This window comes from Phocoena sinus, chromosome 6, assembly GCF_008692025.1.
Source record: "Phocoena sinus isolate mPhoSin1 chromosome 6, mPhoSin1.pri, whole genome shotgun sequence".
NCBI classification, from domain to species: Eukaryota; Metazoa; Chordata; class Mammalia; order Artiodactyla; family Phocoenidae; genus Phocoena; species Phocoena sinus.
In genome coordinates, this window is record NC_045768.1 from 47,275,879 (window position 1) to 47,295,724 (window position 19,846).

General features: G+C 36.9%; 1 protein-coding gene across 2 annotated transcripts in view; it reads right to left on the reverse strand.

Annotated features, from left to right (window-relative positions):
* Positions 1-19,846, reverse strand: part of TMC1 (transmembrane channel like 1) — a 388,569-nt gene that overhangs the window by 112,741 nt on the left and 255,982 nt on the right. For both annotated transcript variants that reach the window (XM_032634495.1, XM_032634496.1), the window contains one exon: positions 19,618-19,780. In XM_032634495.1, coding sequence (XP_032490386.1) covers positions 19,618-19,633 — 16 coding nt within the window. In that variant the 5' untranslated portion in view covers positions 19,634-19,780. The remainder of the gene's footprint in view (positions 1-19,617; positions 19,781-19,846) is intronic.

Here is a 19,846-nt window from a genome sequence, read left to right on the forward strand (position 1 = left end):
AGTATCCTGATTATAAGTGATTTTTTGTTTTCAGTTAAAGGTAATCAATTTTATCTTGATTAAATGCCAGAAGGTTGGGAGTACAATGGTAACCATTATGTCCCACAGGGAAGGGCAATAGTTAAACGTTAAGATCTATACCTAGTTCTATGACAGCCAGGTGGGAGGTAGGAAAGAAAGCTGATGCTGATTTAAGAGGAGACCCCTCTAGGGCTTCCCTGGTGGCGCAATGTTGGGAGTCTGCCTGCCGGTGCAGGGGACGCGGGTTCGTGCCCCGGTCCGGGAAGGTCCCACATGCCGTGGAGCGGCTAGGCCCATGGGCCATGGCCGCTGGGCCTGCGTGTCCGGAGCCCGTGCTCCGCGACAGGGGAGCCCGCAGTGGTGAGAGGCCTGCGTACCGCAAAAAAAAAAAAAAAAAAAAAAGAGGAGACCCCTTTAAAAGAGCAACAAATAAATTCAGGTGCTCATTACAATTTTAACTCCCCATTATCCCTTCCTTTTCTTTCCGTGAGATGGACTTACTTTGGTTATTGAGACAAGCCACATCCTAAATCCAGAAAGCAGGACCAGACTACACGAGGCTCAGTTTCCTAATCCAATATAGTACATTCTTCAGGCAGTTGAAGGTAGGACTAAAGCTCTAATGCTAACGTCAGAAACTATTTGGCCTACGTAACATAATCAAGTATTCCCCAAGAGACTAGTTCCTAGGTCTTACTGAGCCAGAATAGACTTTCAGCTCTTGTCTCTTGAAGGTGATCTTATCACTCAGACATTCGTCAGAACTGTTCAGTTCCACATCCTGTCTCATGAGATGTCACTGTGAATGCATGTGTGTGTACGTGTTTTAGTGTGTGTGGAAGAGAGGGAGAGACAGAGACAGAGAGAAAGAGAATTTTAAAAGACTTAAGGAAAATTTCAGAACCGTGGATTTCTCTTCATGACCTCTGCATTATTCTCAACCATCTACTTACAGTAAGTTAGTTCCAAGCAACAAATTGTGCCAACTGCCTGTGCTTGGTAAAGTTGATTGCTCACCTTGTAGCCCAATTATCTTCAATAGCCTAATGGCCAGAAATGAGATTAGCTTATTTTTTATTCATCAGCTCAGCCTGGCAGCACTGAGAGTATGTTTTAATGGATTCCATGGTCAAAGGCCATCAGTTTTCTTCTTCACTCTGTGACACTGAGTTATGCCACTGTCTCCAAACCTCTTCTCCTGTCTCCCAAATCCTGGAGGATTTGTAGCAGGGAGAGGCCTAGGCAGTACTTTCTAAAACTTTACTGTGCCTCAGAATCACCTGGAGAGCTTATGAAAACACAGATTCCTGGGCCTCTCCCACAAATATTGATTCAGTAGGTGGCCCCAATAATTGCCTTTTCTAAAAAGCTTCCAGGTGATGTTAATAATATTGCTAGTTTTCAAACCATGCTTTGGGAACCACTACTTTGAGGCATCCTGAGGGAATGGGGAAAGTTAATATGCGCCTGCCATCTACTTTTAGGAACTATAACTCTCGCGACCTAGAAACTGTCTTCTTTTGATTGTCCACCATTATGCCCATACACTGTCTTAATTACTATAGCTTCATAATGAACCATAAGGGCAAATATGTCTTCCAAGTTTCTTCTTCTTTCACAAAGATGTTTAGTCTCTTCTAGGTTCTTGCATTTCTATATACATTTTAGAATCAGCTTGTCAATTTATGCAAAAAAATTGTAAAAGCCAACTAAGATATTGATTGGAATTGTGTTGAATCTACAGATCAGTTTGGGAAGAATTGATAACAATATTGAAACTTCAATCCACAAATGAGTATATCCATTTATTTAGATCCTCTTTAATTCCTTTCAGCAATGTTTTGTAGTTTTCAGTGTTCAGGTCTTACACCACTTTGATCAGATTTATTTCTAAGTGCTTTGTAATTTTTTTCTGATTGTAAATGATATTTGTAAAATTTCAGTTTCTGATTGTTGTTTTTATACATTGGTCTGTGGTTTTCTTAGAATGTCTGTCTGATTCCTTGAGTAGAAAGAATTCTCCAGGGAAGCAATTAGAACTTGATATATTCTTGTGGGGCAGTTTTAAATAATAAATTCAATTTCTATTCAGGTTATCTATTTCTTCTTGAGTGAGCTTTAGTAGGCTATCATACAAGTAATTTGTACAATTTACCTAAGTTGTCAAATTTATTGTCATGAGTTGTTTATAATATTGCCTTATTATTCCTTCATTATCTATAGAGTTTGTAGTGATGTCTCCTCCCTCATTTCTGTCTTCTGTTACTAGGTGAATAACTGTTTAATTAAAATTATTATTTCCTCTTGATAAATTCCTGATTAGTCTGGCCAGTGAGTTATCAATTTTATTGATCTTCTCAAAGAACAAGTTTTTGGTGTCATTTTCTCTGTTGATTTTGTTTTCTACTGATTTCATCTTTAGCCCTTATTACCTACTTTCTTCTGCTTATTTTGAGTTTTATTTACTCCTTTTCTTTTTGGTTTCTTAAAGTAGAAGCTAGGATTACTGATTTGAGACCTTTCCTTTTTTCTAATCTAGGTGTATAATACTACAAATTTTCTTTTAAATACTGTTTTAGCTGCTTCTCAAAACTTTTGAAATGCTATGTGTTTATTTTAATTCAGTTCAAAACACTTTCTAATTTTTCTGATTTATTATTTGACCCAAGGGTTATTTAGAAGTGTGATATTTACTTTCCAAATTTGGGGGGATTTTCCAGATATCTCTTGCTATTGATTTCTAATTTAATTTCACCATAGTCAGAGAATATACTCTGTATAATCTGAATCTTTTCAAACATATTGAGATTTATTTTATGACCTAGAATATGGCATATCTTGCTAGATGTTCTATATGCCTTTGAAAAGAGTGTGTATTCTGTTTTTCTTAGGTGGAGTTATATAAATTTCAATTAGTTCAACATGGTTGATAGTGTTGTGGAGGTCTTCTATATGCTTATTAATTTTTTTGCTTGTTCTATCAATTATTACAATAAAGCGTGCTGAAATCTGACTATAATAATCAATTTGCCTATTTTTCCTTGCAGTTCTATCAGTATTTGCTTTATGTATTTTGAAGTTCTGTTATTAGGTATATAAATGTTTAAATTTGTTATTTCCTCTTGATAAATTTACCCCTATCTGTATGAAATGGCATTCTTTATTCCTGGTAATATTCTTTGATCTGAAATAGAACTCAACCAGTATTAACATGGTCACTCCAGCTTTCTTTTGATTAGTTTCATATGACTTTTTGTTTCCATCCTTTTTACTGTTAACCTATTTGTATCTTTATACTGAAAGTGGGTTTCTCATAGACAACATACAGTTGAATCTTGATTTTTGAATCTAATCTGACAGTTTCTAACTGTTAATTTACATTTAATGTGCATATCTACATAATTGGGCTTAAATCTATCCTCTCGCTATTTAATTTTTGTTTGTCCGATCTCTTTGTTTTTGCTTTCCTCTTTTCAGCCTTCTTTTGGATGAACTGACTTTCCCAGTGATTCTAGCTTACTGTCTCTTATGGCTTACTATCTATACTCTTTCTGATGCTATACTGAGTGGCTGATTTAGGGTAAATAATAATTTAATAATAGTGGTACTTAATAATAGTCTATCTTCAAGTGATATACCGTTTCATGTATAGTGTAAAACCTTACACCAGTATGTTTCTATTTCTTCCCTTCCAGACTTTGTGCTACTATTGTCATACATATTTTCAAGTTCACTAATCTTTTCTTTTGCAATATCTAATCTGATGTTAATCCCATGTACCATATGCTTCATCTCAGACACTGCAATTTTTATCTGCAGAAGTTTAATTTTATCTTTTTAATTTCATCTATGCCACTACTTAATTTTCCCATTAGCCTCTTGAATGTGTGTAACATAGTTATAATAACTGTTTGTCTACTAATTATATCATTTGTGTCATTTATGGGGCAATTATGTTTATTTATAATTATGTGTATTTTTATGCTTCTTTGTATTCATGATAATATTTGATTACACAATAGATATTATAAATTTTTCCTTATTGGGGTGTTAAATATTTTTATATTCCTATAAATATTCTTCAGTTTTGTTCTGGTATGCATTTAAGTTACTTCAAAACAGTTTTATCCTTTAGAGTCTCACTTTTAAGCTGTTAGGTGGGACTAGAACAACATTTGGTCTAGGGCTCATTTTTCCCTATTGCTGAGGAAAAATGCTTCTGAGTACTCTACTGGTATTGCATGAATTCTGAGGTTTTATATTCTTGCTGGTGGAAAGAGGAACTATTCCCAGACCTGTGCAGGCTCTAGTGATTGCTCCCTCTAATCCTTTTGGGGGTTCTTTCCCCAACTACTTGCATGCATGGACCATTATTCAGTTGAAAAGTCAGTAGGAACAGTGCAGATCTCCAGAACTCTCTCTCTCTTTCTGTCCAGCTTTCTCTTCTCTGGGAGTCTTCCCTGTGAATTTTAGCTGCCTCAGTCTCCCTGGGCTCTAAGCTGTATCTCCTCAACTCAGAGAGCTCATTAGTCTCTGTTTATATCCCTACCTACCTGCACCGTGGCCAGGAGACTTTCTCTAGACAGTCAGCTGGGGCAATCATGAGTTCACCTCATTTGTTTTCCATCTCTTAGAGGTCTCTATCCTTTGTTGTCTGAGGTGAAATGTCTTGAAAACAGTTGTTTCATATATTTTGTCCATTTTTTGTTTCAGAAAGGAGAGTAAATTCAGTATCTGTACTCTATCTTGACCAAATGAGAAATCTATTCATGCTAAAGGTTCTAGAATTCTATAAGTTGATTTCTTTTCTTCCAGTCACATGGGGGGGAAAAAACCAAAAATACATAAAAGCAAAAACAAAAAAACATGAGTCAAGAGCCTTGGCTGCCTCCCATGTCTTTCTTTTTTGTTTCATATTCAATCACCTCAAGTTGATTCCACATGGAATTACCAGTTTTGAATGGTCACATAAATTAACTATGCGTCTGTTAAATAGAAATAATATTTATATGTATTTTAATGATATCCAGAAATGTTTGACATATCATATAAAAAGATTATAAAAATTCAGTATATTACAGAATATAAGTGATCTGAAATAAATGCCTTATGCAAAAAGGGGGTGGAGGCTGAGATGAAATATGCCAAAACGTTAGCAGCCATAACTGGATGATGAGATTGTGAGAAGTCAGTTTCTTCTTCTTTAGATATTTTCTGTATTTCCAAATTATTAAGGTAAATAAATACTTACCATATTTACTTTTAAAGATACTTTAAAAAGCAAAGTTGTGTTTTGTTTTATATTTTTTTTAATTTTAAGACTGAGATTTAGGGAGAAAAAAAATGGGGGAAATTTTTGAAAAAAAAAAAGCTACAGAAAGTAAGAGGTTACTGCTTCACTATGTCTCCTAGAATCTCATTCAAACTCTTACTTGCTTGACCCTTGCAGTTATAAAACATACCCTTGTGTCTCTGTAAAGAAGGCCTAGATTATAAAACGTCATGAAAAAACAGGAATAAAGCAGGCAGAACTTAGCCAACAATGTTAGGAAGAAAGAGCCAACTCATAAAATGTTTAGTGCTTTCTTCAGTAGTGGCTAAAATGTTCCACCTTGCAATGGAGCTCAGAAAAATGTCTCTGAGACATTCTGGAAGTTTAAGGAGAAGTGATGGGAGAGAGTTTCAGTTAACTAACTCTACTTTCTCTTGGTTACCAAAGTAAGAGACCTCAGGTGACTATTTCATTCTTAGGTCAGGTACCTGCCATCATCCTCACTTTACAGAGAAGATAACAGTAGTGAAATGTCCAGATAATTCATCCATTAATTCACTCAATGAACAAGAATACAACAACTATCTATGGAGACAAAGTACTAGGAAGGGCTTTGTAGCTTAGCTGAAGGAACTGTCTCATTCTTAGAATCAGGCAGACCTGAGTTCAAAACCTAGCTCTGCCACTTCAAAAAGCATGACCACAGGCCGCATCAGCTTTCATCTCAACAAACTGTAAAAACAAATAATTTCATAGTAGTGTTGTGATAATTAAATAAGTAAAATGTATGTGGCAGTGTCTGGTATATAGAAGACACTCAACTCTATATTAATCTAATGAAATCTGGGGAACCATAAAGTAAATAAGATATTTTTCTTTCATTTCAGGAAGTGCAGTCTAGCTAGAAGACAGGCTATGCACAAATAAAATAGTTGGTGTAAGGTGGAATGTAAGTAAGTACCCTGATACTTAATGTCAAAAATAAGAGCTAAGAAAGAGGAAACATCCCAGGGAACTGAAATGGTCAGAGCAAGGTGCATAAAAGAGGTAGACTCACACTGAGTCTCCAGATGTAAAGAGATTGGAAATCACTCCTATCCTAACAAGAAAAAGCTGAACAAACTGAAAATCAACAACTCTTCTAAGCTCTGTCAGAGAATCGAGGTCACAGGGCAAACTGTTGTCCCTCCCAAATTAGAGACAGAGACAGGCAAATACAGAGAACTGCAACTTACCAGCGCAAAACCCTACAAGCAGAAACCCCTGTAGGAACTGTTACTGGGTAGAAAATTCTACACATAATTGACAAATTGGTGAAGGCTCCCTGTGAACAATTCTGAGAGTTAAACTGAATCTCTAAAAAAGAATTAGAATGGTAAAGAGGAACTTACAGCCCCGGTGAGGTAAACAGAGGATGGGAGATGGAATTTATAACAATAGGTGCTGTTACCTGTAAAAAATGAATAAATAGAAACCTCAATTAAATAGAGTTGGGAGGCCAGAAGGGGGAGCTCTCACACCCTGTGACCAAAACAGAGCACAACAGGAAGAAGACAGATTCCTTTCCTAGCACAGACTCAGCCAGTGAAAAGCCATGGACTCTTGGCTTACTAAAGCCCTTTCAATTTCCTTTCCTATTTTGTTTTTAATAATTTTTATTGGAGTATAGTTGATTTACAATGCTGTGTTAGTTTCAGGTGCACACCAAAGTGAATCAGTTATACATATACATATATCCACTCTTTTTTAGATTCTTTTCCCATATAGGTCATTACAGAGTATTGCATAGAGTTCCCTGTGCTATACAGTAGATCCTTATTAGTTATCTATTATATATACAGTAGTGTACATATCTCAATCCCAATCTCCCAGTTTATCCCTCCCCCTGCTCCTTTCTAAAAAAGCATTCTCCTTCCCTTCCATGCAGGGACTTGTACATGGCTCACCATGGTTGCAGACCCCTAATTGCAATTTTCTGCTGATCCCCAATAAACCCATCTTTCCTGGAGAAATATCTGGCAGTCTGTTTCAGCTCAACATACCTGACTATATTACCGCTAAGCAACTGAAAAATTACAGGGATTAAAAATGTCCAGAGTCCACAGAGAAACCCAGTGGTGGTTGTGTTATTGTCCCAATGTTTAAACAGATTAAGTGGGTAAGTCCATTTACATATAGTGGGTTGTATATATGTTTGCCTTTACTCCTAAGGTCTAACTACACATGGTAGTGAAGAAATTTTAAAAGGTACTAACCCACAACACAAAGGGAAAGAAGGAATATCAGCAGATGAGCGATCTCTACAACATTTCGAAAACGAGAAAACAGAGAAGTCTGGTGTATCCATGCAAAGGAGTGTAGTGCATGCGCATTTTTACAGTGAACGTGTGGCAGCTAAGAGGAAGGAAGCTGACTTACACTGCAGAATCCAAGGGATTAGACCTTAGAGGCTGGAGGAAGAACATAGGGTAGAAAAGTGCCCTAACTTGAAAGTCAACACAGGAAATTTTCTTTGCCATGCCACCTCACTGAGGTTGCAAGAGCAACTAGACAGATGGAGAAATCGAAAACTGCCAGGTGTCACTAGTTCTCGTACCCTGCTTTAGTTTTCTTCATAGCACTGTAGCATCTGACATTATGTTATCTAGCTATTTGCTAACTGAGCCACTGTTCATTTTCTCCACAAGCAGTAAGCTCCAGGAAGGCAGGACCCACCTTTGTTGGTCTTCTTCAACTCTTTCTCCTTGGTGCCTGGCAAACCGTAGCACTCAGTAAATATTTGTAGCATGAACGAGTGAAGTGAATAAATGAATGAATGAACCAATCCACCGATGAACGATAGGGATATAACACAGTAACTTCCTTCCAGTCTCAGACTTACCACATTTCCCCCTGAGTCTTGCTTGGGGCCTTTCCTATACCCTTCCAAGAGGAAGAAAGATCATGAGCCCAGTCTCAGGAAGGAGGAGACACTGGCCATGGAGGGAACAGAGAAGAGCTCTGCCCAAAGAGATCAGGGCTGCTTCCTTAGGGCTCTTCCCTTACTTCCTTAGAAAAGATCTTGTGTTTTCCTTAACTCTATCTCTTGTGCCTCTAAATATCAAAGCACTTTTTAAAGTAGCTACTGTAAATTTTTCCTCTTGAAATTTTTAAAAAAATCTTTATTGGAGTATAATTGCTTTACAATGGTCTGTTAGTTTCTGCTTTATAACAAAGTGAATCAGTTATACATATACATATGTCCCCATATCTCTTCCCTCTTGCATCTCCCTCCCTCCCACCCTCCCTATGCCACCCCTCTAGGCGGTCACAAAGCACTGAGCTGATCTCCCTGTGCTATGCGGCTGCTTCCCACTAGCTATCTACCTTTCGTTTGGTAGTGTATATATATTTTAATTTCCTGTCTTCTCACTACAGCATTTGTGCGGTCCGGCAGCTCTGCTCCTCATATAACCCCAGCTTACTCCATGCAAGGGAAATGTCACTGCAGGGGGATGGAGAGGAACCATGGCAGGGAACGGCAGGCTGTGTTCCCACTTCTGCACACCATTATACAGACTATTCCATTCCTCTTCACAGAGAAACCAATGCCTCTTTCTCATGAGTGGGATAATTTTCCCTCCTAGTGGTCCATGCTGATAGCTCACAAACATCTAGCACCCTCACCTACCTCTACACATAGACAAGGAGAAGTTTAGAGGGGAGCAAAAAGCTGGACAGATTTTTTTAGATGAACCAAATGATTGAAAGTCTATTAGATTAATCTCAAAGTCTATAAACTAAGGTGGCATCATGGTGCCAAAGGTAACATTCAGGTCTCCTGACCCACAGCCTGAGTCACCAGCTGCCAAACTCGTGGATTCCAAAGAGGAGCTTGCAGTGGTTTATTTCAGTTCACAGGTGCTTCCACCCAACCCCTCCCAGGTCACTGAATGCAGCATTAACGCACCCTGGATTTGATATTCTGTGTGTGAATATCTTTGCACCACCTTCTATAACAACCTATCTAAATAAGTCACCAAGTCTAAAAATAGACCTACTTCCTTAAGTTCTGCCTTTGATGCCATATAACCTACCAAGGAAAATAGTATCAGAGGCCAACCTCCTTTTCTAACACCCCCTGCAAGCAGGAGCTAAGAACAAGGAGTGGGGTCCTAGACTACACTCATGTCTTCTTACACCTACCTGAAAGTGGGTCTCAGGAGGTGTCTTATAAAGCCTAGGATCACTCTACTCACTATCCATGTACCTATTCATAGTACAGTCAACCGATCACTCAATAAATATTTACTAAGTCTTACTATTCTTGTGGCAGTAGAAGATACATGGTATTAAAAGTCAGCCATGCCCCTGCTTTCCTGTATCTTCCAGTGTAATCAGTGATATGATACATTCTGAAATTTCTGAAAGAGTCCTGATTACAAATATTTTGCTAGCCATGATATATTGTTGCAGAATTTTCTATATTTAAAAAAAGTAACACATTTAAAAATATATAGCCTATTAAATGAGCACACTTTCATATTATTAGAACAAAAGAAAACAAAACCTTTGAGTGTTATTAAACATCAAAACATAAAAGATGAGATCTGACACATGCAAAGCTTTCTAAAGAGATAGAATGGCTCCCAGGGCATAATAAGTAGCCAAAATAATGTCATCGATGTACTTGAAAAACAAAAGCAGTTGGAAGAGAGGAATTGGTCAGAAAAAGAGGCACAGAAAGTGGGAAGCCAAAAAGGAAGTGACGTTAGTGCTTATTAAGCATTATCAGGTGGAAAGAGATCCATATTCTGAAGAAGACAAGCCATTCTAATGTCTTTGCTCTGTGTTTTTGTTTTTTTGTCCTGCCGGCAAAACTGGAATGTTCCATCAGACCTGGCTGAAATATCCCTCAAGTCTTTCAACCTATCCTGGCACTGAGCATGGGCTCTCCAAGCAACATTTGCATTATAATCTGGTTCCTCATGTAGATTTTCTTTAGGGTAATAATGGCTGGCCAGCAAACATTAACTGTCAGTGAGTTTAGCAGCAAGCCAATTGACTCACCTCATCCTTGAACTTTTTCAACCTAAGAAAATAAACTTAATTTCATAAGTTTGTAAAATATACATATATATATATATATATATATATATATATATATATATATATATATGAAGTGCACAAATTGGAAAAAAATGATCTGGCTAGTGTGTCAATATTTGGTCTGGAAAAAGTGGTAACTATCCATATTAGGAACATAAATACCATCTTCACTCCAAGGCACTTGAAGAAGAGTGACATGTTAATGATGCATACTTAATGCCACAGGAAGTATGAAGAGGAAGAAATTATGCTTTACTGAAGAAATCCAGGAAAGCATCACAGAGGAGGTGGGAATCACCTGAGCCTTGAAGATGGGCAGGGTGATGATAGGAAAAGATTGAGAGGGGCTAAGGTGATTACTTCAGTAAAATAACATATAGAAGTTGGAAAATGTGCTGGGCATGCAGGGAATGGAGAGTGGGTCAAATGCATTAAATATGAACTTAAAGTAAGAGGAAGTTCAAATAGCAGGAGACCCTGACATACTGGTTTGGGAAATCTAAACGTCACATGGAAACAATGCGAAACCATCTAAGCTTTCTGATGAAGGATGAGACAGAATGGAATGATACTCTAGGAATTAGGCAAGGTCTGAAAAAATATAAGCCATGGCAGAAAACTAAAAAGCACTCCTTTACCTACCAATAATTTACATTCTTGTGTAAAAATAATGTATTGATATTTTCCATCCAGATACCCGAATGAAAATCAAATGAAAGCAAGCTAAAAAGAAAAGTGGAGGACAGAGTTTACAGTACTGGGTCCTAGATCACAATGGTATTATTATAATATGGGGAAGCCACAGGAGGGCACAAATCTTTGGCCACTTCATAATTTTGACTGGAACTTGCAAGTATATCCTGCCATTATTTTCTAAGTATTCTGTGGGAGGTTAGCATTACCAATATGTATCTATACTGAAATCTTTTATGTGGAGTCAGAGAAACTCTGGAACTATGAAAACCTGTTTGTGTATCTGGGGAGTTGGAACAGAAATACAAAGGCAGGAAAACTTCTTTTTCTTTGAAACAAAAATATTTTTTTAAAGGTAGATAGTATTGGGGGAGGAGATGCTATTGTATTAGTCACTGCCTCTCAAAAACCAGATATTTAAGAACTGAATTATTAACTTGAATGTAGTTCAGTAAGTTCAATGAAAAGGAAGTATATTTGAAGTTAGAGAATTCTATTTCACAAAATCACCATATTTTAAGGCTTGGGCTAGTTGCAAGTTTAACTTTCACACAATATTAGCCGTGGAATAAAAAAACAAAACAAAATGAACTACTCTTGCTGGGAAGACTGTTTAATTATTCATTACCCAGGAAATGTCACGGTGGTGCATAAATGAGGGACCCATTTTCAGTTTAGACATTAAGCAGAAAGAAGATAGCATCAACATCAAGAGGGTAGGAAGGCCTCTTCAATTTACACAATGTGTAGATAATCCCCCCCACTCCCCCACCCCCATCCCCCCCACCTTCAAGGAGAAAGGACAGACGTGAGGAATAGGACAGATAAACCATTAGCCCTCAGGTGTAGAAAAAGACATATAGCATCATGAAGTCATTCTCAGAGTTAAAAAGTAAAGATTGTGAACTCTCTGTCATAGATAATTAAGATTTCACAATTAAGAGTTCCCAGGCAAGATCAGACCAGGAGCAGAATGGAGCACAGAAGGGTAGATGAGCCATACCAGCCTGAAAGAAATTCCTTAGCTGTCTTGATTAAAGCTTCTAACTGGTTCCCTTAAGAAAAAGAACTGGATATTTATATCAAAATCTACTGTGTGCCCTACTAACTATAACTATAGCTCACTTCAGTAAGCATAGATTATTTAATTAAAAATTAAATAAATGTTATCTTTAATCAGATCCCATCAGATTTCACTTTCCAGCCCTGGCTTTCAGGTAGATCCTGTAGCTTTCTGGTAATTTACAGTTATAAGAATCACCTCACTTTGATAAGCCATACTCATTTTCTGGTATCAAGGTATTAAAATACACAGTCCAGTCTAAGACTTGGTTAATGCATTCTCCTAAGGGCCTTTTGCAATACTCCCATAGGTATGACCCCAATATTTCACTCCACAGGCAACCTCTGTATCTGTACAATCCTCATTCCAACAAGCAACCTTCTTGGATGAAGACTCATCAAAATCACTCAACCACTGTTACTTTCCACTGTATCTATTTGGCCAAGGAAGAATATATGAAATCTTGCCTTGATAAATGATGGAAATGTAAGTTGTTTTCAATAATTCTGTATTTGTTTGTTTTGGGAGTATAATTGCTTTACAATGTTGTTTCTGCCACACAACAAAGTGAATCAGCCATACAACATGCTCCTGTTTGTGGTTACTACATACTATATACTATTAGCAGAAAACTGTCTAGGATAGAGAGTGAAAACTGGCTAGAAAGGAAGCAAGGAACAAGAAAGTTAATATTTATAGAAGACCTCCTATATATAAGTAAGCTGGACTAAAAGAGATGAAATGATTAGTTATAGTAAACAACCATCATTTTATTAACCCAGTTACTCTGCTTTTATGCGAACTTTCCTACTACCTCCCCAACATTTTCTGTGAATTGTATCCTGACATAAACATACACACATTTATTCACCCACATGGCTGAGAAAATGGAAGATTTAGGTACTCTTAGCCTCAGTCTTACCTGTCACATCTACTACAAAAGAGAGAAAACCACATGCAACTGGAAAGAATGAAGCAGATTTGCAGAGGTAAAAGACAAAGAGAATTTCCTGGGTTTGCTATAGAGCTTCAGTCTCTGGTTCTAGCTGAGCCTGAGACTCAACTTCATTCTTCCTTTGGGCTCTGGGAATCCCCCCCCCCCCTATATTTTAGCTTAGGCTAGCTAAGCTGGAATATGTTGTCTTTAACTAAATTGCCCTTAACTAACACACCCACTCAAGTTCTAACTCCTATAAGAAGTGAAGCAAGGATTCAAACCCAGGTCTGCATGATTCCAACATTTGTTCCACTCCCCACACTGCCAAGAGTTAATGATATGGTGTGGCGATAAGAGCAAGTACAGTTCTGCATAAACAGAACCACAGCAGTCAGAACTTTAAAGTAATCATCCAGACATACCCAGAACTGATCAGACTTGTATCTACGGAATGTTTCGGCTCCACAGCTAAGGGGTGATCTGGATAAACTGAAGAATGTTCACTAGAGAGCCATAGAAGAAGATTAAATAATTGGAAATGAGAAAAAGTGCATAGTATATATTGCCTCCACAATTCAATTGGTACTTCATATCCTGCACCCAAACATCTTTCTCGTAATGGTCTTACACTCCTTTTTAATATTTTCTATGTCTTTGTCTCATCTCTTCAAATAGGTTTTGAGCTTCTTCAAGTCAAAGAATATCTATTATACTTTTTGTTGTATTGTGTTAAATGAATTAAAATTAAAGAAGACAGCTTGTTCAAACACAAAAGAATAGAGGATAATTTAATAATAGTACTGGTAAATATGAATCTCTACATTGATGGGAACTGACTTTTTCCAATACCACAACAAGAAGAGGAGAAAGAATTCTCATATACTAATATGAGATATTTAAATTAGTGTTAGGGATAAATTTCCAAATTGAAGCAATTGTTGTAGCATGTGTCCAAGAGGAAAAGCCTTAGAGATTCAGCCTCTACATAGGGGTATTTTTTTTTGTCTAGGACAGTTTTGGTTTGGATCCTTTTTACTGTCCTAGACAAAAATAAATAAATCATTATTTAGTGACTTCATGCCCCTTCTTCAAGCCTTTCGAAGACCTATGAAGACATCAGACAAGAGTGGAACTTTATCTTTTTTTCCCCATTAAAATACACTACAAGAATATACTTAGTATTTCTGAATATTGGCATATGGAACTCAAATACTAAAAATCTGTATCTTTAGTAAAAAAAAAAATACCTGTGAGTACTACTCCAAAGTAGAAAAATATGTTTTGAAGGTATTTACCTTATATCATTTAAAAGTTATGGTAACTGAAGGAAATCCTCTAATACTCAAGCCAAAGCATACTATAAATCCAGTATTGGAATTTTTGCTTCCAGCCACAATGAAGTAATTAGGAATGCATTAACCCTATTACCTTAAGCAGCTAGACATCCAGACAAAATATATGAAACATCTCTTTTCAGACACTGCTCAACAGAAAGCTCAAAACAGTGATTCCTCAAAGAAGGAAAGCAAATGAGATGCACCCTGACATTGCCTGATCATTTTGTCTGAGGAGAGTTTCTAGGCTGCAACACAGGGAGGGGGAACCCAAACAGAGGCTTGTGGTCTCACTGAGTTAAGGAGAAACAGTTCTGATTTCACACACACACACACAAACACACACAGAGGCGGGGGAGATGGCGAGCTCTAGATCTGCAGACAAATCTTTTCTAACGTTGGCTGAGTACTGATGTGTGCATACATGTGTGGTAACTACCAAGGCCAGGGAAAGGACACTAGAAAGGATGGGCAGAATAGTTTCTGAAGTTCACATGAGTCAGGAAAAGTTTGGATTTTCCAGCAGTCAGCGAGGAGAGACCTTGTAATTCAAGAAGCATTGGTTAGAGTCCTCAGAAAGTTATTGCCCAGACCAAATTAGCCCTGCTCTGAAAACACCCTAACATAGCTTAAAACCAAGTCTCAAAAGCATCCAGCTAATTTAAAGTTAATTGCATCCCAGAAAATAATCCAACAATATTTAAAGGAGTACAGAAAAATCCAGGACCCAAAAATGTAAAATTTAACATTTCCAACAATGAATTTAAAAATCACCAGGTAAGCAAAGAAGCTGGGGAAATAATGTCTCCCACCCAGAAGAACAATCAAATCAACTGATAGAAACAGATCCAGTAAAGACCAGCATGATAGAATTAGCAGACAACAATAGTAAAACAGCTATTATAAATACACTCCACATGTTTAAGAGTAAAATGAAAAAAATAAAAAATATTTTAAAAATACAAACCAAACTCTATAGATGAATAATACAGTATCTGAAATGTGAAATACATAGGATGGGATAAACAGTGGATAGATGTTGATGAAGAAAAGAACACCAAACTTGAAGACATCAATTTTATTCAAAATGAAACATAGAAGGAAAATAAGATTAAAAAATGAAAAGAACATTTGTGACTGTGAGATGATGGTAAACAGTCTAAAATATATGTAATTGGAGGGAAAGTCAGAAAAAAGTGAGGAAATAATGATCAAATTGTTTTAAATTTTATGGCAACTATAAACCAAATATCCAAAAATGTCAGCAAATTCCAAACAGAAAAAGAGATTAATAAAACTATACAAGGGCAGAGCATAAACAAATTGCTAAAATGAACACTAGTAATGGGAACATCTTAAAAGTAGACAAAGAAAAATGATATAAAGATAAGAATGATCACAGACTTCTCATCAGAAACTATGAAAGACAGAAACCTTTAAACACTAAAAGGAAAACAACCTAACAAACTAGAATTCTGTTTCCATTGAAAATACCCTTCAAAAACTAAGGTAAAGACTCTTTCAAACAAAAGTTGAGAGAATTCATTGCCAATAGGCCTGTTTTACAAAAAATATTAAAGGAAGTTATTCATGCAAAAGGAAAATGATACTAGATAGAGATCTGGATCCAAAATATGGAAGAAAAGTCACTGGAAATGGTAAATATATTGATAAATATGAAAAACTTTTTCAAAATTTCTTTTAAAGATAACTGAGTATTTAAAGCAAAAATGATAATGATAGACTGTGGAGTTTATAATATATGTGGAAATAAAATGTACAAAAACAATAACACGAAGTATAGGAGAGGGGAATAAAATTATACTGTAGTAATGCTATGAAAATATATGTAAAGTGGGGGCTTCCTTGGTGGCGCAGTGGTTGAAGAGTCCGCCTGCCGATGCAGGGGACACGGGTTCGTGCCCCGGTCTGGGAAGATCCCACATGCTGCGGAGCGGCTGGGCCCGTGAGCCATGGCCGCTGAGCCTGCATGTCCGGAGCCTGTGCTCCACAACGGGAGAGGCCACAACGGGAGAGGACACAACAGTGAGAGGCCCGCATAACGCAAAAAAAAAAAAAAAAAATATATATATATATATATATTTTTTTTTTTACATATATATATATGTAAAGTAGAATACCATTATTTGAAGGTAGAATGCCATAAGTTAAAGCTGTATACTGTAAACCCACTAAAATAGAATAACAACAACAAAAAAGCTAATATACCAATAAAAGAGGAGATACAATGAAATAAAAAAACACTCCAAAAGAAATTAAAAGAATAAAGAACAAAGATATATGGGTTAAAAGAAATAAAATAGCATAAAACACATTAAACATCATTAGCCATTAGGGAAATGCAAACTAAAACCACAATAAGGTACTACTACACACTTTCCCCAAGGGCTAAAATTACAAAGATTCACTTGCAATATCAACTTTTTGTGAGGATGTAGATCACTAGCACTGTCATGTATTGCTGCTGAAAGCACAAAATTATACAGCCACTTTGGAAAGTAATTTGGCAGATTCTTATGCAGTTAATCAAACACTTGCCATACAACCCAGCAATTCCAACTCAGACATTCACACAAAGACACATACTCAAATGTTCATAGCAATTTTTTTAATAATAGCCCCAAATTAGAAACAACTCAAATGTTCAACAACAGGTGAGTGGATAAACAAACTGTGGTACACCATACAATGGAATACTACCCAGCAATAAAAGGAACACTACTGAAATGTGAATGAATCTAGAAAGTATTATGCTAAATATAAGAAGCCAGACACAAAAGAGTACATACTGCATGTTTCCGTTTACATGAAATTCTAGAAAACACAAGCTAATCTACAGTGACAAAAAGCAGATTAGGGGCTGCTTAGGTCTAGGGGTAGACTATATGGGAGGTGGGAGTAGAATGTGTGGATTTATGCCAAAGGGGCATACGGAACATTTGGGGGAAGTAGAAATCTTGATCGTGGTGGTCATTATGGCATGTATACATTTGTCAAAACTTGCCAAAGTGTATATTTTAAATGTGTACAGTTTATTGTGCACAAATTATACATCAATAACACTGTTTTTAAAAGTGGAATGAACAAAATGGAAATAAAACAGTGCCAACATTCTATCAGTCATAGGAATACTGTCCTTAGTCATCACTAATGGGCACTTCAGACCCAGGAAGTGCTGTCGACTTCAGAGAAATCCTGAAAGCAAAGGCCAAGCTGGAAACAAATACCTCAATGTTCCTAATTTTTAAAGGCCTTAAAGAACTTGCAAAGCAATGTTTCTGGCTCTGGTTTTGTTTTGATAATTATTCAGTACTGCCCCAAACACATTAATCTACAAATTCTTTGAGAAGAACTCTGTCACATCACGTTCTTCCCAGAGCACATAAAAAGAATCAAATGAATTGCTTGTTGAATGCACCAATAAGTGACCAAATGAATGAATGAATAAAATAAATTTCTATGGGAATTAATATCCCAACACAGCTGTATATCATTTATCTCTTGTAGAAAATGCTACCTATCCAGCTTTAAATATGACAAAAGATCATTTATTGGAGCACCACAAATCTAGAATTTTGAAGAATCTGTATGAGCAGGGCTGAGTTTTATTTTTGCATTGTTGAAAAAAAATCATATGGCCAAACAATAGTATAGAAACAAGGCGATGATTGCCACCTTTATTTTGTATGTTGTATCAGAGTTTACAAATGGCTTTCACAAACATTAACTCATCTAAGCCATTTAGGACCACTATTTTACCAATAGGCAGTTTCTGTCTATAAATCACAGTCTATTGATGCACTGAAGGAAAATTTCTGAGGGCTTTTCTAGTTAATCTGTTAATCTGTTTCAAACAATGATGAAAGAGAGAGGGTGGGGGAAAGATCTCAACATGTTACATTTTAAATTACAATTCAGGATTAGCATCATTTTTACAAATGGTTAAGATAGCCTGAGCAGCCTTACTGCAAGTTTTTGTAAAAACTGCTGGAGTTCTAAAGAGAGCCTGACAATACCTTCACTACCAAATAGCCTGAGGAGTTTGAGGACCCCAGCTTGGAACACCCTAAAGGTGCTGAAGTTGAACATCTTATATAAAATTTGAACCCTACACTTATTAATGGAAAACCAACCCCACCTATTAAAAGCTAATACACAACTATGAGCTATTTCTAATAGCTTCTTTGGAAAAGTATGTTGAGCCTCAAAAGAAGTGGTTGTTTTTGTTTTTGTTTTCTAAAAGCAATGACCTGTTTTGATAATAATATTCCTAAGACTGCCCAGATGTTTGAAGTCCATAAGATAACTGAGCATATTAAATAGGATACTGCTCAGATTCTCAAGACACAGGCCTGGATGACTTTAATAGATTATCTCTACATGAGATCTCTGTCTCCACTTTCCGTTCTAAGATTAAATAAGTCAGCTAAAGGAACGACAGAGACCAAAGCCATTTGGATTAGAAGTTCTAGGCTGAAAAGCAAATATGCATTTCCAGGTTTTCCATATTTAAAATTTTTACCAGTTTGTCTTTTGGGGACTGAAATGAGGATGACAACAGATCCAAAGTAAGCTGCATTAGCATCACAAAATGACAACTGAATATGCCACCCACTATCTCCATAGTACTGAAAACGCACCTCTGTGGCAAGTCACAGGTACCAAGAATGTTTCATCACACTGCTTCCCTTCACATAAATACCCCCCCATAGGGTTTTATGTCTCTCTTCTTAGCTTTCTCTGCCTTAATCCTCTTTCCTCTACTCTTCAGCTTTTCTTAATTCAGAACTGTATCTAATTCACAAATTGAAGCAGGACAGGTCTCCCTCACAAACTCGGCCCACACACCGATCTGACAAGAGGTCACTGCTATGGACTAAACCCCAAGTAGGAGTTGCTGCACTGGAATATCAGTGTATTTTGCTTTCCCCCATTAGCTTCTTAAATGAAAGAAAGGTAAGTTCAAGCACTTACTAGCTGGTGAAATCATACACCCCTTAAAGAAAAGAAGTTGAAGAAATATTGAACCCTTCCCAATCTCTCAAGAAACAAAGGGACGCTCCCCACAGAAAAAATAGAAAGGGGAATGCCCCAAAGAGGAAACAAAAATTGTGAAACAAACTTTTCAAAGTGCCCAATCTCTAAGAAAGGTAGAGTATCCTACAACCAGGTCTTTATTTTGAAATACCTTTCTTGGGTGGCATCCTGGTGGTGTCCTGTCAGAACGTCTCGGCTGCCGGTTAACGCGAAGAAGGATGACAGGTTGAAGGGACAAATGTTTCAGGTCTGGTCCGGCACATGCACACAGTTCTGCCTGTTGCTGAAAGTGCTCCCTGGTGCCATTTCACAGTCTGAAACATAAGAAGGTACTAATTTCCTCACCATTAAATTTTCATGAATGTTTAGTTTGCCATTTA